Source organism: Cebus imitator, unplaced genomic scaffold (assembly GCF_001604975.1).
Source record: "Cebus imitator isolate Cc_AM_T3 unplaced genomic scaffold, Cebus_imitator-1.0 Scaffold45, whole genome shotgun sequence".
In the NCBI taxonomy this organism is placed as follows: domain Eukaryota; kingdom Metazoa; phylum Chordata; class Mammalia; order Primates; family Cebidae; genus Cebus; species Cebus imitator.
Window position 1 is genome coordinate 17257228 of NW_016107360.1, and position 27750 is coordinate 17284977.

The window sequence follows — 27750 nt, forward strand, 5'->3', positions numbered from 1 at the left end:
TTGCTCTATCACCCAGGCTGGAGTGCAATGGCACAATCTCAGCTCCCTGCAACCTCTGCCTCCTGGGTTCAAGTGATTCTCCTGCCTCAGCCTCCCGAGTAGCTGGGCTTACAGGTATGCACCACCACGCCTGGCTAATTTTTTGTATTTTTAGTAGAGACGGAGTTTCGCCGTGTTGGCCAGGCTGATCTTAATCTCCTGTCTTCAAGTGATCCACCCTCCTTAGCCTCCCAAAGTGAGTTTGTAGATTTTTCTTTATTTGCTGAGTTTAAAATAATCACTCTTTTTTCTTTTTCTGCTTGTTTTGATTTTCTTTTTATTTGTATGTTTTAACAGAGAAACTTTGGATTTAACTATCGATGCCAGAACCAAAACTATCATGTCCCTTTTAGTTTTATTTAATTCTAGTCTGTATTAGAATTATACATAGGTATGTGTTATCTTTTGGGTAGTTTTATAGTTCAAAATCACTTCAAAGATAGTCATTAAGAGTCATTTTGTAACTGTGAAAACTGTCACTATCTCATAAATGTTTATTGACTTAACCCCAGTTTCAATTGCTCATTGAGCCACATTTCTTCCTCCATTAAGGTTCATGCAGCACCTGATACTCTAGTGGGTACTCAATTTATACTTGTTGAATAGATTGAATAAACATATATTTTATTTTTTCTTAGAGTAAATTGATCATAGCTTCTATTCACAAGAAATAAACTTTATTACCTTCCCAGAAAGCATAGTTTTTTTTCATTGAATTCATAAGCATAATTAAATTTGAAAATAAGTAACAACTGTGTGGAAGTGAATTTTCTAGCGCCATAGAGTTCTTTCAAAGCAGTGTGGATGGTGACAGGACATGGGCTTTGTTGGCCAGCCAGTCCTGGGTTTGCATCTTGTTGCATGATTGTGGACAGTCGATGTCTCAAACCATCAGAGCCTCAGTTTCATCATAGCCAAAGTAGATCAGATAACCCCACTGCACAGTTTCATTATAGAGACCATATGAAGGAACTCATGCTTGGCCCCACTAGAAAGTATGGGGAAGGTGGATCATTGTATAAATTGGGGAGAATACTCCACAAAGGGTAGCCAGGGAGTATTATTAGTACAGTTACTTCCTAGAAACTGGATGAAGACACTGGGAGATACAACTCCAAACAAAATACCACACAAAAATATATTTTAATGAATTCTAAGACATTAATTTTAGAACACACTATTGATTAGATAACTTTTGAGGATAAAAAGTAAAACCACTACTTTAAATGTGGCATATCCTGATTTGAAAACCATTAAAATGTTTTTCAGAAATGTGTGCATGGGTGAGAGAGGTGCTTAACAAGCAAAGGGCATTATGGAATGAAGGAAATTTATTCTTTGCTCTGCCTCACAAGTGACATTCTAGGTTCTAGTTCCACTTCTGAGAGAATCTTCTGCTAGTAATATTAAGCTAATTTGTTACCCTTCTGGGATATACCAAATAATAAATATTTGTTCAGCCCTACTATGTGTTAGGCCCTCTGCTATATGCTGGGGACATAGTAGTAAATAAGACAAGACGCAGTCCCTGCCTTCACAGAGCTTACAGATATTAAGTCATTCTAAATGTGATGGATATAATAGAAGAGGACATACAGGGTGCTTTGAGAGAGAAGACGTGGAGATTATGACTCATACTTTGGTAAATAATGTATTTTATGTACAAAATCAATCCCAGGAATGAGGTACTGAAATTATAGGATTTTATAAACTAGAGATGATGGGGCAAAAGGGAGTATGGTTATTGTCTTCAGGTATGTGACATTTTTTGAATTTTATTTTGCCTTATTAAAGCTTCTGTTGGGCCGGGCACAGTGGCTCATGCCTGTAATCTCAGAACTTTGAGAGGCGGAGGCAGGCAGATCACTTGAGACTGGGAGTTTGAGACCAGCCTAGCCAACATGTTTAAACTCCGTCTCTACTAAAAATACAACAACAACAAAACATTAGCCGGGCATTGTGGTGCATGCCTATAATCCCAGCTACTCAGGAGACTGAGGCATAAGAATCGCTTGAACTGGGGAGGTAGAGGCTGTGGTGAGCCAAGATCACATAACTGCACTCCAGCCTGGGTGACAAAGCAAGACTCCACCTCAAAAAAAAAAAAAAAATATATATATATATATAAAATAAAAAAGAAAAAAAAAAGAGTATGTTGGTTGAGTGTTTAGCCAGGGAATAATGAATAATAATAATAATGCTAACCTTTACTTCATGCTTCCTATGTGCTAGCCACCATGACATATACATTTTATATTGTATTTCAATCTTCAAGCCACATACTTGTCTTTTATAGAGGGGAAAACTGAAGCTTAAAGATGTGGAGGACCCTCCTGGGGTTAAACTACCAGAGCCCAGATTCAGTTTACTCACTTATGATGAGGATGATCTCTGTTTTTCTATAGCTGTTACAGTTTTTTTTGTTTGTTTGTTTACAGTTTATGATGACTGAAGTGGTTACAAACTCAAATGACTACAGGGCCAGGGAGGTAACACAGAAGTAGATGGGAAACAATAAGGACTAATTTGCAGTACTTGAATGTTATTCTGAACCAAAGGCATTCAAACACTCAAATGCGGGTCTACTTAAAAGAGGGACAAACAAAGGAATCTGTGGGCCCTTCACCCCAGGAAATCAGTTGTTGGGGAGGAGGTATTTATAGGCATTTCTCATACTCATTTAATCTGATAGCCATTTGTATAGCACTTATCATCTAGTATAGGTGTGTGTGTGTGTGTATATGTATGTATGTGTGTTTAAGGGTACAGTATAGCACAGCTGGAAATGCTTGGGTTTTGTAGGTTTTAGTTAAATCTTGGCATTGCTGTGTGATTTTCACCAGGTTGCTTAACCCCTCTGCACTTGATATTCTTCTTCTTCTTCTTCTTTTTTTTTTGAGACGGAGTCTTGCTCTGTTGCCCAGGCTGGAATGCAGTGGTGCATTCTCGGCTCACTGCAACCTCCGCCTCCCAGGTTCAAGCAATTCTCATGCCTCAGCCTCCTAAGTAGCTGGGATTACAGGCATGTGCCACCATGCCTGGATAATTTTTGTATTTTTGGTAGAAACAGGGCTTCACCATGTTGGCCAGGCTGGTCTTGAACTCCTGACCTCAAGTGATCCACCTGCCTTGGCCTCCCAAAATTCTGGGATTATAGGTATGAGCCACAGTGCCTGGCCTATTTCTCTTGTGAGACTGTTACTTCTTTGCAGGTAGCGCTTAAACACATGTATCCCCATCACTTAGCACACACTTGATGTTACACACTACCTTTGCCAATTAAGTCACACACAAATCTTAAATTATTTTCAGTAAGTAATGATAGTCATCAAAAAGCTTGAGGTAAATGAGAATGGGTGACTTCCCCAAACCTTTCTTTCTGATTCTGATGAAAGTAAGTCTTGCTTTCTCTGCTGCGAGCTTCCAAAATGACAAAGAAAAGAAGGAACAACGGTCGTGCCAAAAAGGGCCATGGCCATGTTCAGCCTATTCGCTGCACGAACTGTGCCCGATGCGTGCCCAAGGACAAGGCCATGAAGAAATTCGTCATTCGAAACATAGTGGAGGCCGCAGCAGTCAGGGATATTTCTGAAGCGAGCGTCTTTGATGCCTATGTACTTCCCAAGCTCTATGTGAAGCTACATTACTGTGTGAGTTGTGCAATTCACAGCAAAGTAGTCAGGAATCGATCTAGTGAAGCCCACAAGGACCGAACACCGCCACCCCGATTTAGACCTGCGGGTGCTGCCCCACGACCCCCACCAAAACCCATGTAAGGAGCTGAGTAAAAGATTGAAGACAACTATTCCCTGGAGAAAAATAAAATGGAAATTGTACTTGATATTGCCTATTAAGTGTATCTGCGACAGATAGGGTGGGGATTTTGTGTGTGTTAGACCAAGTGTGAAATAACAAGCAGTATTTTCAAGGAGAAGAAAGTTTATTTATGTAATCAAATTTTTTTTTTTTGTTGAGGGGGAGGTGTGGGGGATGGAGTCTTGCTCTGTTGCCCAGGCTGGAATGCAATGGTGCTATCTCAGCTCATTGCAACCTCTGCCTCCTGGGTTCAAGCGATTCTCCTGCCTTGGCTTTCCAAGTAGCTAGTATTAGAGGCGTGTGCCACCACACCCAGCTAATTTTTTGTATTTTTAGTAGAGGTGGGGTTTTACTATATTGGCCAGGCTGGTCTGGAACTCCTGACCTCCAATAATTCACCCCTTAGGGCTCCCAAAGTGCTGGGATTACAGGTGTGAGCCATCATGCCTGGCTATTAATTTAAATTAAACCTTGTTTGCAGTCATGTCCTTGGCCTCACAACTTGCATAGCTGTGTGAAATAAAAAGTTTAGGCATCTGTAAAAAAAAAAAAAACAAAAAACAAAAAAACGTAAGTCTCATGACTAATTTTGTCACATATGAAGACATTTATTAAACAGACATTTATAAGCATGGGACAATTCGTATATCCTATACTGCAGGCTGGGTGAAGGCTCAGCTGTCCTGTAGGTACTAGACTACCTTTCTGGAAAGATTCAGTTGGGGCAGATTGGACAATAATCCAAGGGAGCGTCTTTTTTCCCTCATAATGGGCATCAAGTAGCTAGAAATCTGTTTCCCCAAGGTCAAGACACAGAATCATTTAAGTTTATACCTTGCACCCCATCCCATCAGTGTCTTGCTGGAATTCATATACGCTATTCATACAAAGGAGAGAGAGTCTGAGTATAAAAATATTCAGTCAATTCACATATCTTTAATACCATTAATTTTTGTCAGTGAATCAATTCTAATATCTATAATGCTGACTGAATCAAAATCCATTTCTGACATTTATTATGGAATAAAAAAGCCTTCAGTGTTGCTAGGGATACCAGTAGCCTAAGTGCTTGTTGTAGTCCTCTGGCTTGTGGGTTTTGCTGCTGCTGAGGAGGTTAACTGTCTTGAGCACAGTCTCACTGACTGTAGATCAGTGGATCTCAACCAGGGTGATTTTGCCCCCATAGAGACATTTGACAATGTCTGGAGACATTTTTTGGTTGTCACGACTGGTAGTGAGAGGTGCTATTGGCATCTAGTGTGTAGAGTACGGAGACGCAGGTAAACTTCATATAGTACCTGGGGCAGCCCCAACAACAAATAATTATCCAGCCCCAAATGTCATTAATGAGGAAGATGAGAAGCTCTGCTTTAGAGTGCACTTAAAACTGACTTATATGCTTACATCATATGATTCTGTGATGATGTATTTTAAAGTTAAATTACAGACTTCATAACACTCTCAGTAAACTCAGCAGTAAAGGCGTGAATGAATTTAAGAATTCATTGTAATATAATACATATGGAAGGTCTGAATTTAGAGCCCAGTTATTTACAACCTGTGGTAGACCCAGTGAATAACATACCCTGCAAAAACTTTTCAAAAATGGTAGGCTTTGGTCTTGTTTACCTAGAGTGTAGGGATGGACTTCCCTTGCCCAAATAATGGTCCTATAAATTACCATCTTAATGGATACTCTTGTGCTACTGAGTCACCAGAATTTTAAATTTACTTTAGTATTACAAACATTCATTGAATGCCTGCTGTGAGCCAGAGACTGTAGGAGGGTACAGCAAACAATAAAATAGTCTCTGGCCTGGGAGAGTTTACAGCACAGTAGAAATCAGGCATAACATATCTTCGCTAAGGCAACTTCCAATTATAATGTGCCAGTAGCCTGTGATTGTAAAAATAACCCACAGTTTACCCTAGTTTCACTCCATATGAAACCAGGCAGCTCTCCTCATTGCCTTTTGTATTATTTCCATGTGGTCTGAGCTATATAGACATTTACATATTTTGCCAAAGAACTACCAGTTAGTAGTGGTATAACTATTTTATCTAAAAAAGCAAACATATATAAAAACTACAAATATTGAAGAGAAGTAGACCCGCTGAAAAAAATAGGTGTTTTAAAAGAGGATTCATAGAAAAACCTCAACAATTTCACTCTATTGTGAAAATGTCACTTTCACCTCTTAAACTCTGGAACCAAGGAAATGGTTGGCAGTGTCACCAGCGTTGTTGGGGTCTCCAGCCTCCCTTTTTGCCTTTTTGGGAGCAGGCCCTAACTGATCACATGTAATAATGTGTCTTAGCACTTGCTACCCTAGCTAAAGGAATGCTGTTAGGACACCCAGCCAACTGCCCATGTATCCATCATTTCCCTTCATTGGAGATGGCACTTGAGGCAGTGTGGGTGGTTACATAATTACTGACATGTCTGCATGCAGGAATGTGGCCTGAAATATTCTAAACTTAGAAGCTATTCAGATCAGACCTTGTGGATGTTGTTTTTGGAGAGAGATAACTGTGGCATTCTCCAGGGCTTGTAAAATGAGCTCTGACATTGCCAACCATAGATTCCAGCTTTAATAGCGACCTGTTCAATGAGTAACCATAGTCCGGAGAACATTCATTCTTCTTTTTACAACCTGATTCCATTAATTATTATTTTTTAAATTGGGGTTTCACTTGGCTATAAGAAGATAATTTTATGGAAAGGGGTAAAACTTTGGTCAGCCAGGGGGGAAAAAAGGTAAAAATAGTAATCAGGCTTGAGATCAGTTGTATTTTTAGCTTTATGTTAGCCAAGCAATGGAGTTCGTTTCCTTTCAGCTGATTAAGTTACATGTCTATTTGGTGAATAAACTTTGCAGAAATAGCAAAATTTGTCTCTATGTCACTTGTAAATTATTTATTGTCTCTCTCATTTAACATTTTTATGTATCAATGGTATATATTTTAAAAGTCCCAGCCAAAGTCTATATTCCAACACTGCCTACCTTTTATATTCTTCTCAGCAGAACATTAAAAAAAGAAAAACGTTGTACAATATATATTATAAAGAAATTTCTCAGAAATAATTTGTTTTTCTAAAACCAGTTTTATGTGAATTCTCAAAGCATTTTGCAAATGTGGATTGGTGTTGGGGAAAATTGTAATCCTAGACCAGGAAAACCATTATGACTTCTAAGAGTTGCATGATCATACGTTAGTGTTTTCAAAGCATCAGGTGGTTTAGTTCATTAGTAGGTCTCTTTTTATGAAGACAAATCATTTTTGTGACTGAAGTTTTTTACTGAATGGGTACACTTTTGCAGTTGTCTTAATGGCTACCCAAAATGATACTATGATTAAAAATGTATTCTGGGCTGGGCGTGGTGGCTCACGCCTATAATCCTAGCACTTTGGGAAGCTGAGGCAGGTGAATCACAAGGTCAAGAGTTCCAGACCAGCCTGACCAACATGGTGAGAAACTCCATCTCTACTAAAAACAAAAATTTAGCTGAGTATGGTGGTGTGCACCTGTAATCCCAGCTGTTGTGGAGGCTAAGGCAGGAGAATCTCTTGAATCCATGAGGTGGAGGTTGCAGTGAGTTGAGATCATGCTATATTGCATTTCAGTCTAGGTGACAGAGTAAGAATCCGTCTCAGAAAAAAAAAATGTATTCTGATACTGGTTTTGGTTTACAAATTTAAGCTAAATGCATGTTAAAGGGTTTTCTTTCCAATGTGAGATGCAATAGAATTAAATCCAGTTCACTGTCGTATTAATACAAAATAATATAGTAGCACAAATAGCTAAGAATTCAATTCTTGCTATGCCTTCAAAGTACAAACCTCAGGGTTCTCTTTTACCTAGTCATAAGTTCAGCACAGAGGTAATGAATGCATGTAAGTAATGAATTAATTAGTTATGAGCTTGCTACCCAAATGCTTCTTACATGCCTGTCTGGCCTCTAAGCCATCTCCATGCCATTTCTTTTTCATTTTGAGCCTTATTTCATTGTTTTTGGTAAAAGAACAATTCTTTTGGATACAAATTGGATCATTTCAGCCAAAGTAAAAGCTTAGACCTGGTAAATCTTTTCTTTTTTCCTTATTGCAAAGCCTTTGCCATGTTGGAGTCTGCAGCAAATGCCATCACAAACAACATCATTGAGAGGGAAGTATGCCCTATTTCTTGTCTGCTTCCAATTCTCTCCTAGACTGAGTGTGTGCTTTTCTAACAAAAAGGCTGCCATCTGAAGAATAAATTCATTTCAGCAGTCATTAGAGCTGTCTGTAGTTTGGTGTTAGGAAGCTCTGGCTAAAGGTGAATTGGAGCAATTTTTTAAAAAGTAGATGACAGATATATTGAGGTAGGTCTGTTGTTTCCATGTGACATCACTTGGGTTCCATTCAGATTGGGAGCCTGACAGTGCCTGATTCAGTGTGTCCAGGATTTAAGAGGCAGAAAAAATACAGTTGCACTATATTTTTAGGTGGATTGACTTTGAAGCTAATCAATTCACCCAGCATTAATGGGACACCCAATGTGTACCTCATACTGGAAAATTGTGGGCATGTTGGGGTCTTATCAGTTGATATTTTTACACTGGAATTTTCTGGGCTTTTTGAGCATGAGTTTTGTTTTTTTCTCTGGCTTTTCATAGTGTACATCAGAAACATTTTATTCAAATCACCAAATTTTCTAGCAGTTTCAGTAAGATATAAAGAAAAACAAGCAATGCCTGGCTCCCCAAGTAACAAGCCTCAGAGGATTTCTAGATAACAAGTGATACCAGGCAAAGTTGTATGACTGTGTGTGCGTGTTTTAATAGTTTTGTTAAAGGAGTGGATAGAGGGAAATACAATGTGAGTATTATAAGCTTTTAATCAAGCTTTGAAACTTGGTTAAACTTAGATGCAAAATGAGCACTGTTTCATTGAGTGACCACAGAGTGAGGGTCAGGGAACGGAGCAGGGCGATCAGCTATCCTGCCTAACTTTGGGAGGCATTGTTGGTAGACTGCCTCAAGCAGAAGAGTCTTCCTTTTTCAATGTCATCATTAATCTAATAGAAAAAGCAGAATTTTCCTGGTGTTACTAAATTGAAATGAGCCCTAAACTACAGACAATATTAAGAAACAGTAACCAGGAGCCAAACCAATTAGAAATGAACAGCAGGGATATTCACTAGTTTTTATTGAGTATTGTTTTGTAGGTGAGAAAACTAATTTTGAGGGAGGTACCGTAACTAGCCAAAAGTTGTACAGCTAATAAGTAGCATTACCAGTAATCATAGTTAGATGTGGTTGACTGCAGAGTCACATGGTTATTCCATCATCCTTAAGGTAATTAAGTCCTAGTTGCGATATTATATGGCCATTAATATATCAAAATTGTTGCCTAAGTAAAGGTGCCTTTCTGTTTTTATTTACCTTATAGGAATTATACTGTCAAAGTATCTTTTATTCTCTTATTATTTTCACAGCTTTGTTGGATATTATTTACATATATACAATTCAGTAATTCAAAGTATATAATTCCGTGCTTTTTAATGTATTCACAGTGCTGTCCCACCATTACCATAGTCTAATTTTAGAACATTTTATCCCCTCCTAAAAGAAACCCCACACCCATTGGCTGTCACTTCCCATTCCTTCTATTTACCACCCACCCCCAGCCCTAAGCAGCTATTAATCTACCATCTGTGCTTATAGATTCACCTATTCTGGGCACTTTATATAAATGGAATCATATAATATGCGTTCCTTTTTGATAGGCTTCTTTCATTTAGCATAACATTTTCAAGATTCATCCATTTTGTAGCATGTATAAGTACTTGATTTCTTTTTATGGCGGAATAATATTCCATTTTATGAATATGCCACATTTTGTTTATCCATTTGTCTGTTGGACATTTGAGTTGTTTCTGCTTTTTAGCTATTGAGCTATTATAAGTAATGCTGCTATAACTATTAGCAAGTTTTAAAATGGACACATATTCTCATTTCTTTTGGGTGTATACCTAGAAGTGGAATTTCTGGGTCATCTGGTAACTCTATGTTTAACTTTTTGAGGAACTGCCAGACTGTTTAACACAGCAGCTGTACTGTATTACATTTCCACCAGCAAAGTATGTGGGTTCCAATTTCTCCACATCCTTGCCAGCACTTGTTATTGTCCATCTTTTTACCACTCTCATTTAATTTTCATAATCCTATGAATTAGCCAAAGAAAAATATTCATAATGCTGTTTTTTAGATAAAATCCCTGCTTCAACAAGAATCCTATTATGAATGCAAATAGAGGGGAAGAAGTGGCATGGATAATTCAAAACAATACCTCATCCAAAATTAATTTAAAAGTTTTTGAATCAGACACCTATAGCTATGCTGGATGTTAGAGATCATGTTTCCTACATTTTAAAGGTGATGAAACCAGAGCCCAGAAAAGGGAAGTAAGTTGAATACTGACGTAAAGTTGCTTGGTGGCAAAGCCAGGACTAGAAGCTCTGTCTCCTTGGTTCCCAGGACATTGCCTGTTCCAGCTTAGTCTGTTGCATTCTTCCCTAGGGAATGTATAGATTCATCCATATCATAGAAGTGTCATTGTCTTAACTCATTCATCTATGCTGAACTTTTATTACAATAAACCTATCTTAATTTGTATCAGGTATTGGGAGATCAGCAAAGCTGAAACCTCCCATTGGGGAGCTCCTGATAGAACTTGCTTCACATATTGCACATGATGAGACTGATATGTAGGCAGAAAGTTAATGCAGGCAATGCTTCATAGTGACGTTTCTTGATTCAGATTGCTTGTGTATGAATTCTGGCTCTACTGCTTACTGTTCAACATTTTCCTTGCTTCTCTGGTCTTATTTTTAAAATGGAGGCAATAACAGCAATATCTCACAGTATTGTTTTGAGAATTAAATGAGATTATTTCTGTAAAGAGGTTCCCTGGCTCCTAGAAAGCCCTCAATAAATGTTGTAATTATTGTTACAAAACATTAACCTGCTCAGACCACTGAAAATGTTGTCATGTGAGAGTTTATAGAAAATAAGTGAATTATCTCTTTGAAAAGAGTAGTGTCACTAAAGGAAAGGGCCTAGAAAATGTCTATTTTCTAAAGTCTTCATAGTTTTGAGCTATATGGGACATAATAAAATTCCCTTTGTTAAGAAAAAAAACTTAGTATGTTAACTTCCCATCCTTACAAATTATGAGCTAGTTTCCTTTATAATGTAACTTTGTGCAGAAACCAACCGATTAGAATTGACCCCATGTTTAAAGCTCCAACAATAGGAAAGGTTAACTAAAGCATATACGCCTATCATGGGTAAAATATATTAGTAGTGCTTTTCCTTAGTATCTTTGCTTAATTATCAAGATGAAAATCCACGGGATTATTTTATGGGGCTGAATGTATAATTTGTATATATATTGGTATAGAAGAAAGGGCACCCAGTAGGAAATCAGAAGACATGATTAGAATCCTAGCCCTTCTCTTCCCTTATTCATGACCACAGGCAGTGTGTTCAGATGTCTCTAAGCTTCCTCATTGGGAAGTCGGGGCAGAGGGGGTCAGCAGTTCCTATCTCAGAGGGTTGTCATGAGGACCACATGATAACCTGGTTATGACAGTTTTGCACACAGTGCCTGGCCCACAATCGGGCCTCAGGAAATGACAGCTAAATAGCAATGTAGTGTTTAGGCAATGGTAGTGCCACACATGAAATTTGGAGGCAGATTCAACAGTAAGCTTAGGTGAAGAAATTGGACATGTCCGTGTTCACATAGTATGATTCATGTCTACTCTGCTGTTGCTGCTGCTGCTTTCCTGTAACCAATTTTAGAGCCTATCTTGGCAGCTGGAAGTATTTGGGATTAATTTCACACTCACTTTATGAGTTGAGCGTTTTCCTGCAAGCAGCTCCCTGGGCCTCTGCCTCATTAGTTTGGCATCAGCTGATACGGCAGTTTGACAGAGATGTCCTTTCGGGTCTCCATCTTATTTGGAAACCTTCAATTTGAGAAAGCAAAACAAAGGGCATCAACACATTGTGCTTGAAATCGTTAGCATTTATTGTTTCCTAAACCCCTCCCTTTCTGTAGTTCAGTTGAACACTAGGGAACACACATCTTGCTCAGCTAGTGATGCACCCTTAAAAATCACTATCCCTCAAATTTAAGTCCTAGCAGCTGGTTGGCCTTATTTCTCAGTTCCAGGTGAGCTGTGAGAGCTAGGCCTTGGTCACAGGGATCTGACTCTTGATGGGGTGTAGTTTTTCCAGCTCTTTTTACTGTGTTAATTCTGTTAAATTCATTTGGCTCTTATGGGGAACACAGTAAACTTGGCTGTTACGTGTAAAACCAAATTGAGAACATGGAGATCTGTTTAGTATTTCATGCTGGCCAGTAGGTCAGGAAGATTTTCCTTGGGGGTAATTTACATAAGGAATTGTTTATCCCATTTCTTTCCAGTTTCTGTGACCATTTGGGGATAGCAGACTCTTTCCACAATGGCACAGGAATATATCCAATGAGACTGAGACTTAGAGAGACAATGCTTCTCCTGGATTGATATATTTTGGGCCTTGCTCAGGAAAGATCCTGTGGCTTGGGCTGCTGTCTCACTGAGAAGTCATTCTTCCACCACAGCTGTGTTTAGCAAGTTGGGTGGGTCCATGAACTGACATGCTGTTGCACTTAGTGAGAATGTTCCCTTGATAGTGAGGAACGTGCGTAAAAGCATCCCTTAAGTCCAAAAAATGCCGCAAATATTTATTATGATCTGCTAGCTGTTTAGAGTGCAGCCTCCATCAAGTAACACCCACACTCAGAATACTCTGTGGCTACCGAGTGCCTACCGAGTTAATTGCATGCTTTCACTGTGACATTTTGGTTCCTCTGCAACAGTGCCCAGCTTACCCTTCTAATGTCATGAAATGCTGTTCCTAAACTGGAGTGTTTGCTCTTCCCTGAACAAGCAGCCTCTACTTTCTGCTTTGTTCAGGTTGTTTCCTTCACTTTTAAAGCTCCCTTATTCAGTATCTATTCTTTAGGACACATTTCATATACCTCTTCTCACTGGTGTGCTAGTAAAGAGTTAACAAGTGTCTCTCTGGGGAAGAGGGGGAGGGTAGGAAGCCTGACTTTGTAACATTCATGGATTTTCATATAGTAAATACTTCCACCATGGCTGATTTCAAGCTACCAATGTGAGGTCCCTGAATGCAGAGTTGGAAAGAAATGTAAACCATAGACCATTGCAGTGTTTCCAACGTATGGGTACAACAGGCATAAACAACCTCAGGAGACTAGATAATAGTAGAAAGTAATGAATGTTGAGTATTTATTACCTTTGTTTTAAATGTAATTTATTTAGTTTTAAGTTTATGTGGTTTAATTGTTAGTAATGGCCATGTGTAACAGTTGGCTTGCAAAATTTCTGAAAAGTGAACAATAGGTTCTTTCTCTTGTTGTGGGAGGAGCTGACTGAGCCCGCTCTGGCATACCACTGCTTCTTCCTCCGTCTCTTCCTTCCTAAGGCCCCATACTCAGCTGGTAGTAATATGCCCATCTCTGAACCTACAACGTGCTTAGGGTCTCAAACAAGATTTGGAGTGAGACAGACTCCAGAGTTTGAATCCTGTTCCTACATCTACTAGGTGATGGTCAGGCTCTCTACTTATTTTGTGGCTCCCAGTGCCACATGTAAACGAAGGACCCTTGTTCAAAAGCCAGGAAGAAAGTGCTATTAAAACAAGCACTTAATACAAAGCTTTTTCCTTTCTTCAGTACTCTCTCTTTCACAACTTCTGATGGTATTTTCTTATTTTCTATTTAGTAGCTTTCAAAGTAAGAAAAAATTAAAATTGTAAATAATTAGCATGAATTTTTACCATTAATCTTTATATTAATGCAGTTTTAAATGCAAGTATGAGCATCTAACTCATATTAAATGAGTGCAGATAACTCCTGTGCTCATGTTCATGCTCCATTGCCCCATCAATTTTGCTTACAAAATGCAAGTTTAAAAAAATAAAATTACTAAGAATTTCAAGGCAGAGACAGCAGAGCATTAAACAAGTACGGGGCCCATCAAAGCTTGAGCACCGTTTGCACACCCTGCATACAGTCCTGAGCAAATGCCTTACATTTGCCAAGGCTTAGAGTTCTCATCTGTGAAAGAAAAATAATGTCAACTAAGTCACAGTGGAGATGTGAGGATTGAAAGCACTGATACCTGTATGGCACAGGGCAGAATGCTTGGCATGTGGTCTGTGTTCAATTAATTGGAGGGATGGTTATTCACATAATAATCGCAATGTTAATGGAACTCTATAGCCCGTAGGGTCTTCCTTATGTGGTCAATATTTGCCTCTGTGACCTATTTTCCTTTCTCTATTACAAACTCTTTGGAGGTAGAGATTAGATCTGTCACCAATGAATTCCCTGCAGTACTTCCCGCAAATTCTTGCACATATCTGGCACTCAGTAGGTGTTTATGACCTTGATCCTTGTATGATTTGGACTTTTTGACAATAAGCATCTGTGTCGTAATGTGATGGCCCCACAATGAGGCTTAATTGGTAACATTCACAGGAAGAAAAAGAGTATAAACTCAGACTTTAACAGGAGTCAGTTGTAATCATGGTGGGGTTGGGGAGGAACATGATTCCAGGTGTTTTGGTTTAAGGAAAGTGGGCTTTCTCCATCTCTTCGAGTTGACTTCTTAAAGTAATGGAGAAGGGATGAGTTCCAAACTCCATTTGAGTAAAAGAGGCCCCAGGGATATTAACTCTGGCCCACGGTAATCCGTCCCTTTGCTAACTTCTTTCACACTTACTTTCTGTTCTGCACAATTAGGACATTATTATAGTAGTGTTTCTTCCCACTAATTGGTTGTATATGTATGTTTTCTTTCCAGCAAATTATAAGATCCTTGTGGACTATGAGATATTGTGTAGTTCTTTTGAATGTAATTGGGAAGTAGCACAGTACTAGGCACATAGCAAGCAATGCACTTTATGTTATGCTAGGCTTTGTTCAAACTCCCATGCTTTCCTGTAGGGCTAAATATGAATTGTGATTGCCTGTTATAATTTCTGCAAGCCTTCAGCCAAGTGCCAAAGAATTTTGGTTGCCCCAGTGATTTCAGGCAAGGACCTTCAGTTGCTCTGTCTATGTCTCTTTTCCAGTATCTCCGAGACACTCTGAGAGCTGTCTCTGTACAGCACCTCTCACCACATGGAATTTGGGAGACCACACAGCTGTACATTCTACATGTTTGAATGATGATTTTTTAACAAGCCCTTTGGGCTGGTGTCAATAAACCATGAAATATCACCAAATGGTTCATCTGCACCAGACTTCTGAAACTCATCTGAACTCCAGTCCCCCAAACTGGTGGGGGCTTATAGAAAGGAGCTCATATGGCCCTGGCTTTTGCTAATCCTGTTCTGTGGACTATCAGATGCCTTGAGTCTCTGTGGCAGTCAGTTCATTACTTTTAATGAGCACAAAATTCACCAAGACATTAAACTAAAATAAAACACCAATGGGCAGTTTTGGATGTTCCATCCAATTGTTGCTTTAGTTCTTTTTTCCACAGGATTATTCAAAAGGATGAAAAAAAGTCAATTCTACTCACTCCTGCCAATTTTATCCTAAGTAGATTTGGCATTGTAAAGCTAACACACCCTGAACTTTTTTTTCTCTTTCAGGTCCCTGTGGGCTGGTGTCTGGCATTTGTGTTAAAAATGACATTACTCAACTAGTCAAATGCTTAAACATTATCTACCTTTTAGATATAATAAAGAAATATTAGATATCCCAGTACCATGTAGCAGCTAAAGACTAATATTAGAGGAAGATGACGTTCTGAAAAAAGTATAATGAAGTTGTTAGTTTGAACTATAAGGCAAATGCAATTATTCTTCTGAGAATGTTTTAATTGATCAATCTATGTGGCTGGTGATAAAGACTGTGATAACTTTATTAGAGGTTACTTATATTACCACATATTGATGAAGATCAATAGATGGCAAAGCAGACGCTGAACACTGTCCCTGCTAAGCTTATTTCATGGATATTTTCCACTTCTGGCCATATGGATTTGGAATCACTCTGGGCATTTTTTTTAAAGAAGGAAGTGAGCAGACGAGTGATAACTCTTTTATTACTCAACATAGCTTGTGTTTGTGGAAGACAAAGTTCATCAAGTTGTCTTAAAAAAAAAAAACAAAAGTGTGCCAGACGTAATTTGTTGAGGGCTCAAGAATTGTGAAATTATCCCTAACCAAAGTTTGTAATTTCTGCAGGTAATTGCTCTAGCAGACGCAGTGGAGGAAAACCAAGGCAGTCTGTTCCAATCATTCACCAGGCTGAAGAGTGCCACCCATTTGGTGATTCTGCTGATTGGGCTGTGGCAGAAGCTTAGTGCTGACCAGATTGCTATTCTGGAAGCGGCATTTCTGCCGCTACAGGAAGACACCCAAGAATTGGTAAGGACCTCTAAAAGCCTATGGTGGGAATAGCCAGTGTTATTGAAACTTTGGTTTTAGGAAGATATCACATAGGGCTCAGGTTTTCCAAGGTATGAAATAAAGGCTTGATTTTTTACAAAAATGCTATTTTCCTTTTCTTTAAACCATAGTAAAAATGTCAAATGAAGGCACTATAGAGCTATTTTAAGAATAAGTATGTAGTCCATTTTTATATGGTCCAGTCTATTTTTTTTTTTTTTAATGTGTTCTTCAATCACTTAGAAGCCAGGGAAATAGTCATCTGACAGGCTGGTGATGGCAGTAACCTTCAGATTAGCTAATCCTTTCCTTTTCTGCCAGAGAGAACACTTCAGCCATTTTAATTTGCTCAACCTTCTTAAATTTAAGTGTCACTTCAAAGGTTAGAGAGAACGGAGATAGCCTTGCTAAAACTGATGTGAATAGTTCCTTACATTTAGAGTTCTTTATGTGTAGTTTATAAACTCTTTTACCCTCAATCCTAAAATAGGCAGTTTAGAATGAAAAGAGAAAAAATGAGGGTAGTATTTGGCATTTTCAGGAAAGGATTATTTAAATTAAAACATCTCAGATCCTTTGAATTGTAGAGGTACATATGACCTCCATGGGCCATTTTGGGAGACTTTTTGTATGCCTTTATTTACAATAAAATAATACATATCTGGGAAATTAGAGACCCTCGAACTTAGTTCTTTGTACTGGATGAAAAAATTTCAAGGGGAAATCATTTCAAATCCATTTTAAAACCTAGATTTGAGAACTAAAAATAATAATATTAAAACTAACAGTTTTTTTTGAGTGGTTATTAGGTACCAGGTGCTATTTTAGGTGTTTTGTAAGAATTATTTACTTTTAAGCATGGGCCAATGAGGTAGTTAAGGTTCTATTTCCAACATCATTTTACCTATGGGAAAATTTAGGCTTTGAGAGTTAAGTACTTTTCTGAAGCCCTGGCTATAGAGTCAGGTTTTGGACCCAGTGTGTCTGCCTATATTTTAATGAACACGTTCATGAATGTAATTTTGAAAACCATAAGTTTTATCAGCTGAACTGAATTTTCTACAGTTGGGTCAGAGGATTGTCAAATTTTAAAAAAAAGCTGTATTTTTTATCCTAAACACAATATTAATTAGTAAATTGGAAAAAGTTAGAATACACATTTTTTTTTTTAGTGGTGAATGATATAAGGAGTTGACAAAATTGCAACAAAAATTGATCTTTGAGAAACTGGAAGTGGTGACACAACTGTAATACTAGAAAATAAATAATGGTCAGGATTATATTAATAAGAATGATAGCTGTCACTTATGAACTCATATTTGGTAGTCAGACAGGTTTGGGTGACTTCAGTTATTGGTTCCACTACTTAGTGAACCACAAAATCACTGTGGTTCAGTTTCTATTTTTTTCTTTTAGAGACAGGGTCATGCTCTAATGCCCAGGCTGGAGTGCAGTGGCGCAATCTTGGCTCACTGCAGCCTCTGCCTCCTGGGTTCCAGTAATTCTCCTGCCTTAGCCTCTTGGGTAGCTGGGATTACAAGCACATGCCACCACGCCTGGCTAATTTTTGTATTTTTTTAGTAGAGATGGGGTTTTACCAGGTTGGCCAGGCTGGTCTCAAACTCCTGACCTCGGGTGATCCATCTGCCTCGGCCTTCCGAAGTACTGGGATTATAGGTGTGAGCCACCGTGCCTGGCCTAGTTTCTTAACTGTTCTAAATCTCTCTTCTGTAGCAGTAAGATGGGAATAATAATATGACCTACCCGGTAAGTTATAATAGGAACTAAATGAAATAATTAAGTACAGTGCTGAAAGTTAGCAATCATTACTAGAAGTGATTTGTACATTTTATTTATTTTTTTTATTGTCCTCACTAAAGTCATACAAATCAGTATTTTTTATTTTTAGTTTTTTGAGATGGACTCTTGCTCCATCACTCGGGCTGGAGTGCAATAATGTGATCTCCACTCGCTGCAACCTCTGCCTCATGGGTTCAAGTGATTGTCCTGCCTTAGTCTCCTGAGTAGCTGGAATTAGAGGTGTGTGCCACCACGCCCAACTAATTTTTTTGTATTTTTAGTAGAGATGGAGTTTCACTATGTTGGCAAGGCTGGTCTTGAATTCTTGACTTCAAGTGATCCATCCTCCTCGGCCTTCCAAAGTGCTGGGGTTACAGGCGTGAACCATCACACCCAGCTCACTCTTATTAAATTTTCGTGGTTATTTGTCCATCTGCACAACTACACTTGAGGGCAATGATGCTATCTTATTCCTTTTTATATCCTCAGTACCTGGCACAGTGCCTGAGCACAGAGCAGTCAATATTTGTTGGGTAGGTGAATGAAGGAAAGGGTGAAAACTAACAAATGGTGACCTGGAAGAATAGACGCAGTGGGTATAATCTGGAGCGTGAGGAAGCAGGTCAGGGCCAGCTACGTAACTTGCAGGGCCCAGTGCAAAATGAAAACATAGAACTCCTTGTTCAAAAAGTAGGGGAAAAGGTGCTAAAGTGCTGTTAAAAAAGCTACTAAAAGCAAAGGTTTTTCTTTCTGCAGTGTTTCTCTTGACTTGTCATGGCGTTTTTTTATTTGCTATTTTATGTTCTAAGTAAGAAAAATACAAAATTTAAATTGTTAGTGTGAATTTTACCATTGGTCTTTGTAATGTGCAGTGCCTCTTTGAAAAACAAATATGACAGCGTTAGACTCACATGCAAAATCAACAATATCACACAATTTATATTTTGTAGCTTGTACTTACACATATATTTTGTTCTTACAGAACGTGGAATCACCAGACTTAACCATTTTTATTTCATTTCTTGATATGTACCTATCTTCCAGTGCTCTCTACTTTCAGCTGACTGATGAGAAAGGAAGGACTGAAAGGAAAAGGAACTATGTCTCATTCTTTTTCTTTCCTCTATGTTATCATTTTCACTGTAAGTGATTAGGTAACACAGGGGAAGTAACAGGAGTAAGAAAAGATACAGTAGGCTTCTTCAGTCATTCCTGTTGCTTTGAATCTGTTGCCGTCCCTCTTCATTCAAAGTGTGTCTGGTTCTCATGGAAAGCCTCTCAGGGCTATCAGTGTCCCCACTTAATCAGTCTAGACGTAAAATGCCTTCCTTGTACTTGCTTTGAGTCTTCCTGAACCCGTACTCATCGTGGGGCCACAGGAATTCGGAGCTCTTGGGGCTACATGTGAATGAGGCAGAAAGGAGAAGAGGGCATACATACTGCATATATCTTCCCTTTTTATACACATGCTTCATTGCTCCATCAGAGTTCACTTAGGAAACACAAGTTTGGAGGTAAAATTATTAAATTTCAAGATGATGACAACAAAACATTAAGCCAGGCAGGGCTGGTAGGTGGTCTTTCTGAGCATGAGCCCCTTTGTGACTGCAGAGCTTGAATGCTCACGAAGCTGGCCCTCAAGCATGGGTAGGCTCAAAGGAAGACCTTCCTAGAAATAAGTGTTCTAAATATAGGAATTGGTACCCAGAAGAGATTGTGGTATCTCTTACTTGAGAGATTTTTAAAAAGTCTTATTTGTCTGGGAATATATAAGCATGCTTATCCCTGCACACAGGTGAATGGACTTAGTCTCTTCTGAAAGCCCCTTTCTATCCTGCCTGTACATTCTCCACTGTCATAGCCCCCAAAACATATAGAAGAAAATTCTTTCAACTCTCTTCTGAATTTGGAGAGATTAGAAGGTATGTATACTCATTATGTCTTTGGAGTCATTAATGAGACAAGACATTTGATAAAAACATAACTTGGAGAAGAATGAATCAAAAAAGACATTTTAATACTGCTTATTATGCTCTTCATCTTTAATTAGGTTGTGGTATTTGCTTTGGACTTACACTGTTGAGACAGCTTATATGTCTTGAGAAAAAAGGAATCCTTTTTCATTCTTTAAGACATACGCATGCAGTATGTGGTTTTGACATGCTAGTTCACAATCCCCCACGTTATGCCTTTAGACCTCACAAATAAATGTTATGTGATGGGTATCCCACTGAGATGTGAAAATGAAATATGCAAACCTGAAATAACTTGGACGAAGGGTGAGGCAGGGAAGAAAGGAGTCTCTTACCAGAATGTTGAAAATATATCCCATATTGAAGTTATTATGATACCACAAAAATCTGAATGTAATTTAGATGGTTTGGTTGAGGGTGGATGGCAGAGTACACATATGAGGGGGAGAACTTTAGACATGTGGACAACATTTTCAGAAGAGCCTCTCAGCTCAAGGTCACATGTCCCACAAGTATTTAGAGGTAAAAGAAAGTGCTCAGAAGATGTTTTGTTTATGTTTCAAACAGCACTGCATAATGACTTGTTATTTTGATGGCATGTGTTAAAAGGCATCCTGAATGCAATAGCCAACTCTGGAGTATTTTCTTCCTAATGACACCAGGTTCACAATCCAAAAATATTTAGAATGTGCTATTGCTAATGAAAAGTAGCGTTCTCCACACTATATTGTCAGTAGTATTTTGTTTAAAATGCCATTGCTTTTGGAACAGAATTAATCATTGTCTTTGATCTGTCTCTTTAATAATGCCTTTCCCTTTTTGTCACTCCTCAATACTATTTTGGGGCAAATAAATTCTGGTATTGCAGACTGTTATATGTAAATTTTAAAGGTGCTCAAAGTTATATGTGCCAGATGTGTTTTTGTGGGGATACCTTTTTTCATTATAGAAGAATAGTAAATACTCTATTTGGTGTCTCCAAAAAAAACCTCTTAAACTTGGCTCCGTTTGATAACCTAGTATTGTCCCTACCATCTTCCTGTGATGGTAAAGAAGTGTTACCCAAAATAATGTTCTAGCAGAGTATCAGATTGGGCAATTTTAAAATAAATTGTTTTCATATCTTTCAGGTTAGGGGCTGGGATATTTCAAGATATTTGAATTCTCAATGCAGAATTTAAACATGTCTTGATTGACCCTCTGTCTGCTTGAAGCTCAGTGGAAAATACTTTATCTACTAAGCTCAGTGAGGGCTGTGTTACTGGTTTGAGTCTGAGAGAGTGTTTAATTGTGATATTATATGCATTTCCCTCTAATCATGCTGCACAGAAGCCAAAAGCTGCAAAACCATCCATACTTCAGGATGGCCTGATAGGACAAATCTCGCCACTCATTTATTCATTCAATGAATGTCTTAGCACATACTATGTCTTAGGCATTGTTCTAGGCACACAGCATGCGTCGTAAGCAACACAGACTTAGAGCCAATCCTCTATGGATTTACTTCAACATTACAAGCAAACATTCTAGCCCTGTGCTGCCTAATATGGTAGCCCCTTGCCACGTGAAATTTATACTACGCAGCCATAAAAAATGATGAGTTCATGTCCTTTGTGGGGACATGGATGAACCTGGAAACCATCATTCTCAGCAAACTGACACAAGAACAGAAAACCAAACACCACATGTTCTCACTCTAAGTGGGTGTTGAACAGTGAGAACACATGGACACAGGGAGGGGAACATCACACACTGGGACCTGGCAGGGGTTCAGGGAGCTAGGGGAGGGATAGCAGGGGGTGGGGGTATTGGGGAGGGCTAACATTAGGAGAAATACCTAATGTAGATGATGGAGGGATGGATGCAGCAAATCACCAAGGCACGTGTATACCTATGTAACAAACCTGCACGTTCTGCACTTGTACCCTGGAACTTAAAGTATAATAAATAAATAATTAAAAAGAAACAAAATTTAAAACTCACTGGATATATTTCAGCTACCCAATAGCCACGTGTGAATGAGTGGCTACCACATTGGAGAACCCAGATATAGGACATTTCCATCATGGCAGAAAGTTCTGTTGTATAGCACTGTCAGTCACCAAGAGAAAAAGCATCTTATCAGTTGAGTAACCCACCTCCGCACATTTTAACAAACTAATGAAAGTAGGGTAGGGTACTGACATTAAGTTATACCATGGTGTTTGTGTTTGCAGTACTTATGTGTGGTATTCTGGGTTCAGCCTGTTCATATGTGCAATAACCAGACACTTTTAGGAGCAAGAAACTTCTCTGGGGAGATATATGCATATAAGAGAGGCAAGAGGCCAGCACAAGTGCTGCTATTCCTATTCCCCATGTGGCCTTGGTAAACATTGTAACAATGATGAATTTTTTTCTGTTGAGCCTGCACATGGTCTCAGAATCCTTTTGAATACAGCATTCTAGGTGGTCACTGTCACTTGGAGTTGGTGTGTAGATGAATCCTCTTTGCCCTTCCTGATCTCTGTACAAATCTGCTTCTGATTATTTCAGTAAAAAGCTTAGATGACTAAGATTTTTCATCCAGCCTATGGCAAGGGAACAAGGAGGAGCAGTGTTGATATTTCTAAATTGGCTGTATCAGACCTCTGTTCCAATATTCATTTATGCTCACCTGACTCCTGAGGAATCTCTAATGAAAAGAGCTATAGTGCACTGGTTTGGGGACCTGATTGCATAGAATCCTGGAGTTTGAAGGAAGATTAGCACATGGTATGTAGCATTATGCCTGAGCTTTTCTTTCCTTTTAAAGTACATTCAATGCCTTTAATAGATATTATCTATAATTTGAAGAAGGAAATCTTTATTGTGTTATTAAGGGTTTAATAGTTACCTTTCCTAGTACTGAACTTTAAAATCCCCTGGGAAAGTTAGGATGGAAATTTACGTCAGTGGAGGAAGGAGACTTGGGCCTTCAGTCTTATTTTTTGTTTGATTATCCCTTTTACAAACTGATATGGAAAGAGAAACTTATTTTTAACGTGTTCAACATGGTTCATGTGAGAAAACAGATGTTTATAATAGGAAATGCTATTGTGTAGAGGGACTTATCAAGGCTCACTTAAAGGTTTAAAGACTTCTATGTCATAGGTCAGATTTGATGTAAGGGCCATTGTGCTTGCTGTCTGGATTGAGTGATGACTGCAATGGCTAATCATTGCCATTATTAATGACCTCTTCTTAAAAGGCAAACAAAAGGAGGAAGTCTGATGTCAGTATTAAGTCTGCCTTTATGACTGTTAAAGTATCATCTCAATTATAACTGTCTATGGGAACACAGTGCAGAAAGTAAATATTTTGGTAATTCCCATGATCTTAGCAAGAGAAACATGAAAGAATTAGTTTCATGTTATAATGACCACATACTCTGTATTGTTGCTAGTGAGATGCAACTGATATTACTTAATTTTATAACAGTCTGCCTCACTAGAGTTGAATATAATATATCTTAGAGCCTTTCTGATCGTTTTCTTGCTGCTTTGAGAAAGGGAAATAGTTGAAAATACTATAGAATATACTGTAGGATAGAAGTCAAATAGAATACAATGCAAAAGTTGTGATGTGTAATTTAAAAAACTTTCTTTACATCAAATATTGAATGGTGCTTTAATAGACATGTTTGATATTTATGTATTTTAAAACAAGGAGATTTAATGAATAGAGAATTAATTGAAGCATCACTTTCTCTGTATGCGTCTTCAAATCCTCTGTGAAATAAAGTAGGATTTGAATGTGAATAATGTGATAATTAAATTCAAATGATCACAGTGAGGAAAATAGTGATCATCATCAACCTCATAATGCGTACCAATTTGATTCCTGGCTAGAGGCATGTTTATATTAATTCAGTTTTCTTAAAATACCTTTCTCTGATCTAGTTTGATCTACTAATTACAAAGATAGGATTTTGACATTTCTGTCGCAGTACATTGTTTTAGAAACATATACATGGAAATTGCTGGTTTTCCTTCCTTTAAAACCAGCACGGCCTTTGTGCTGTAGACTACATGTGGCCCTGTGTCTCCCTGCATCTCTATGTTCAGTGCGTCTCCCTGGCCTGCTGTTGTTCATTTGGAAATGTTTCTGGGAAAGCCCCTTGACTCAGGCCCTGTTTTTCCACCTGACTTTCTGTGTTGGCATCCAAAGTAGCCTTTTTGCCTGTGTCTCTGCATTGGTGTACCCCCCACATCTTTGCTGGACTCACAGCCCAGTGCTCTCCCATCACACACCTGTGTACACACTTTACATGGCTCTTTTGGCTCCTGTTCAGATTGAACTCCAGGGCCAGGCCTTGAGGACTTTCAGTCCCTTGGCTCTACCATATCTCATTACTAAAGCTCATTTTCTGTGACTCCCTGGCTCCCCACTGGGAAAGTTGAACCATGGGTACATGACTTCTTCCTTCAAGTCAGAGTGAAGAAGGATTTTTTTCACTTAAAATCATGCCCCCTGTCTACCCCTCTATCTGTTCTCTTTAAGAGGTAAATCAGTGTTCATTTCCTCTCTCTTTATTCTGGCTTCCATTCTCTTGTGAATTTCACTTGGAGGGTGTGATGCAATTTAGTTCTCATTAAATACTCAAATTATTACATGTACTTTTCCTATATTCTAATAAATATAAGGATTCTTCTACGTCCTGACAGAATTAAAGCAATTAAACATATAGTTGTATATAAATATTGCTTGATACTCCATTAATTTTCATAATGTCTCACATAATTACAGATTCTTATCCAACAACTGTGTAGTTTTAAATCACTTTTTGAAAGGGAGGCATACTACCTCTGTTTCCCCCCCTCCCCTTTTTCTAAGATATCTCAAATATTTTTGTGTTTTATAAGAGTAAAACCTGGTCTCTCCTGTACAGATGTTAAAAGGTATAGATAGATTATAGTCAAACCACCATAAATATATATTCATATACATGTTCATTCATATATCCTCATAATTCAAGTCAGTAAACACAAAAATTTCCAACCTTACCAGTGATGAATATATACAAGTGAAGCAACCGTTAGGTACACTTTGCCTATATTGATTTAGCCAAATTTGTTAATAAATTAGTGCTGACAGACATATAGTGAAATAGATGTACCCACTTACTTCTGATGTCTTTCCTGACAGTCCTTTAGGAAAATGTCGGTCATGAAACTAATCTCATACTTGGCATCAGTTATCTAATTTAATTCACTAAAAGTAGTAAACTAAAATCCATTTGGTACCATAATGTTTATATTTAGAATTATGAAGTACTAAAGGCAACCTAAAAGCTAATAGTTGAAAAATATAAACTGTGGTATATCAGTTGAATAGAATTAGGTCAGACTGGGGTTCAAATCCCTTTTGGAACATATACTTAACTAGCTCTGTGTCCTTAGCAAGTGGTGGAACTGACAGAGTATTGATTTTCTTATCTGTACAGAGGTGAACTAGACTATTCCCCAAGGAATAGTTCTGCTTTGGAGAGGTGAGAGTGGCCATTCAGATTTGATTTCACATTGCTTTCTTTTTGTATTCTTACTGAACCAGCAAAAAATGGTACAGAAGAGGATCAGGACATTAAGAAAGTTAATGAACATGGTTCCCTAGTGCCTTCCTCATGAAGGGGTAACTCGAGTTTGATGGAAAACACAGTCTGTGCAGAATGAGGAATTGCCATGTCCAAGGTGCTCAGAACCACAGGCTCACCTCTTTCACAGGGTTAGGATAAGAGCTGTTACAGAGGGAATTTCTTTCTATGTTTCAGGTATATCCTTTCCTATACTTAAAAAAAATTTATAGAATCTAGCCTTCATTAGCTTTGGGTACTGTAACATAATAAACATTGAGTGAAAAAATATGTGTTTTTTTCTCCTTCAGTAATATATGCAAATATATATTTAAATTATATTGCTTACACAAAGTAACTAAAAATGGCAGTGCTTGTTTGGTCTTAATGAATTAAACTACACATTTAGTTTCCCTGGGAATCTCTTCACTATCATTTCAGATTCAGGATTTTGGTGCTTAATTATCTATATCATTTGGAAGACAATAATAATAAAAATACAGAGGTGCTAAATGCTATAAAAACTGCATTATATGCGTGACTCCATTTGGCACCTACTTTTCAAAGGTGTGCAGGTTTCACAAGGACCCTCTCTATATACGTCTTAAAGCTTTTTGTTGTTTTTTTTTGAGACGGAGTTTCGCTCTTGTTACCCAGGCTGGAGTGCAATGGCGCAATCTCGGCTCACCGCAACCTCCGCCTCTTGGGTTCAGGCAATTCTCCTGCCTCAGCCTCCTGAGTAGCTGGGATTACAGGCACGCACCACTATGCCCAGCTAATTTTTTTGTATTTTTAGTAGAGACAGGGTTTCACCATGTTGACCAGGATGGTCTCCATCTCTTGACCTCGTGATCCACCCACCTCAGCCTCCCAAAGTGCTGGGATTACTGGCGTGAGCCACCGCACCAGGCACGTCTTAAAGCTTTGTAAGGGCTAATTGAGATAATGTACATGAAGTGCCAAATATGGTGTCTGGCATGTGACAGGCATCCAATAAGTAGTTATTGTTGCCACTGTATTTCAACAATAAGATGCCATCTACTTTAAGTTATGGCATTGCTTTGTGGATGAATCAGGAAAATGTAAAAACCAAATGCTGCCAATTAAATTATGACATATTTTTATCACTGAAATTTTTTTTATTGAAAGAGCTCTCTTAGACTTATTTAGACATAAATTTTATCATACATTACTCTTGTACCTGAATAAAAAAGATACAAGCAACATAAATTGAGTAAGGTATCCCTGAAACTTCTTCATATTCAAAGTTTCATTCCCCTAAATCATGACAGGTTATTAAACTGCAGCTCACTGCTGTGTTTTTCCATGTAGCATTGTCCTGTATACTACAAAGATCATTGCTGATGCAGCATTTCTTGAGTGTGCCACTACTGCCTTCACAATTTCTTTTTTCTGAGCCTTTGATATCCTTTCAAAAATTTTCCTTTTTGACTAAAGTCAAAACTTCATTTTTCCTCTTCAGTTGAACTCTATGTTGCCTGAAGTTAAGCAGCCTTTCTCCAAAGTCAGCAAGAAATTTTAGGCAAATTGGTGTTTAATGCTCTAACAGTAATCCTATATGATACATTAATTAATCAAACCACATCTATTTCAGGGATTTGACAGCTTTTCCTGACCTCAGTTGTATTGCTTGTCCTTGACATAGGATAGTAATCTCTGTGCGTGTATCTCAGTAACAAAGCATAACACAGTTTGTTTCATCTGTGTGTGTTTTCTTGTCTTACATCCTGGAAAGCTTTCAGCTTAGCTTTTGCTTTGTGAAAAAATATGAAATTGCAGTGATTCTTCAGTAATGAATGTTTGCCTCACTTATTTCACCTTTATACTTCTAGCTACACTACTTCCATACTTTTCTGTGCGCATAGTAACTTTTTTGCTCAATGATAAGTCTGGCGTAGTTTTAAAAGATAACTTAAATGGCAATTAATTCAATGCGGAGTATTATCATTGCACAAAGTCAGTGGACATGGCATGATATGAACAGCAA

At 38.2% G+C, this 27750-nt stretch overlaps 2 protein-coding genes across 7 annotated transcripts in view; both read left to right on the forward strand.

The window, feature by feature from the left end:
• The window catches only part of BBS9 (Bardet-Biedl syndrome 9), a 466532-nt gene that overhangs the window by 359685 nt on the left and 79097 nt on the right, over window positions 1-27750 (forward strand). For all 6 annotated transcript variants that reach the window (XM_017527150.2, XM_037737962.1, XM_017527153.2 and 3 more), the window contains one exon: window positions 16176-16358. In XM_017527150.2, the coding sequence (XP_017382639.1) occupies window positions 16176-16358 (183 nt within the window). The remainder of the gene's footprint in view (window positions 1-16175; window positions 16359-27750) is intronic.
• LOC108303343 (40S ribosomal protein S26-like) lies at window positions 3459-3880 on the forward strand. The gene has a single exon (XM_017527154.2). The coding sequence runs from the start codon at window positions 3468-3470 to the stop codon at window positions 3813-3815; it is 348 nt and encodes a 115-aa protein (XP_017382643.1). The 5' UTR covers window positions 3459-3467; the 3' UTR covers window positions 3816-3880.

Excerpts from the sequence above, each read along its gene's own strand:
- LOC108303343 (XM_017527154.2), top strand. The coding sequence starts at position 3,468 with ATGACAAAGAAAAGAAGGAACAACGGTCGTGCCAAAAAGGGCCATGGC.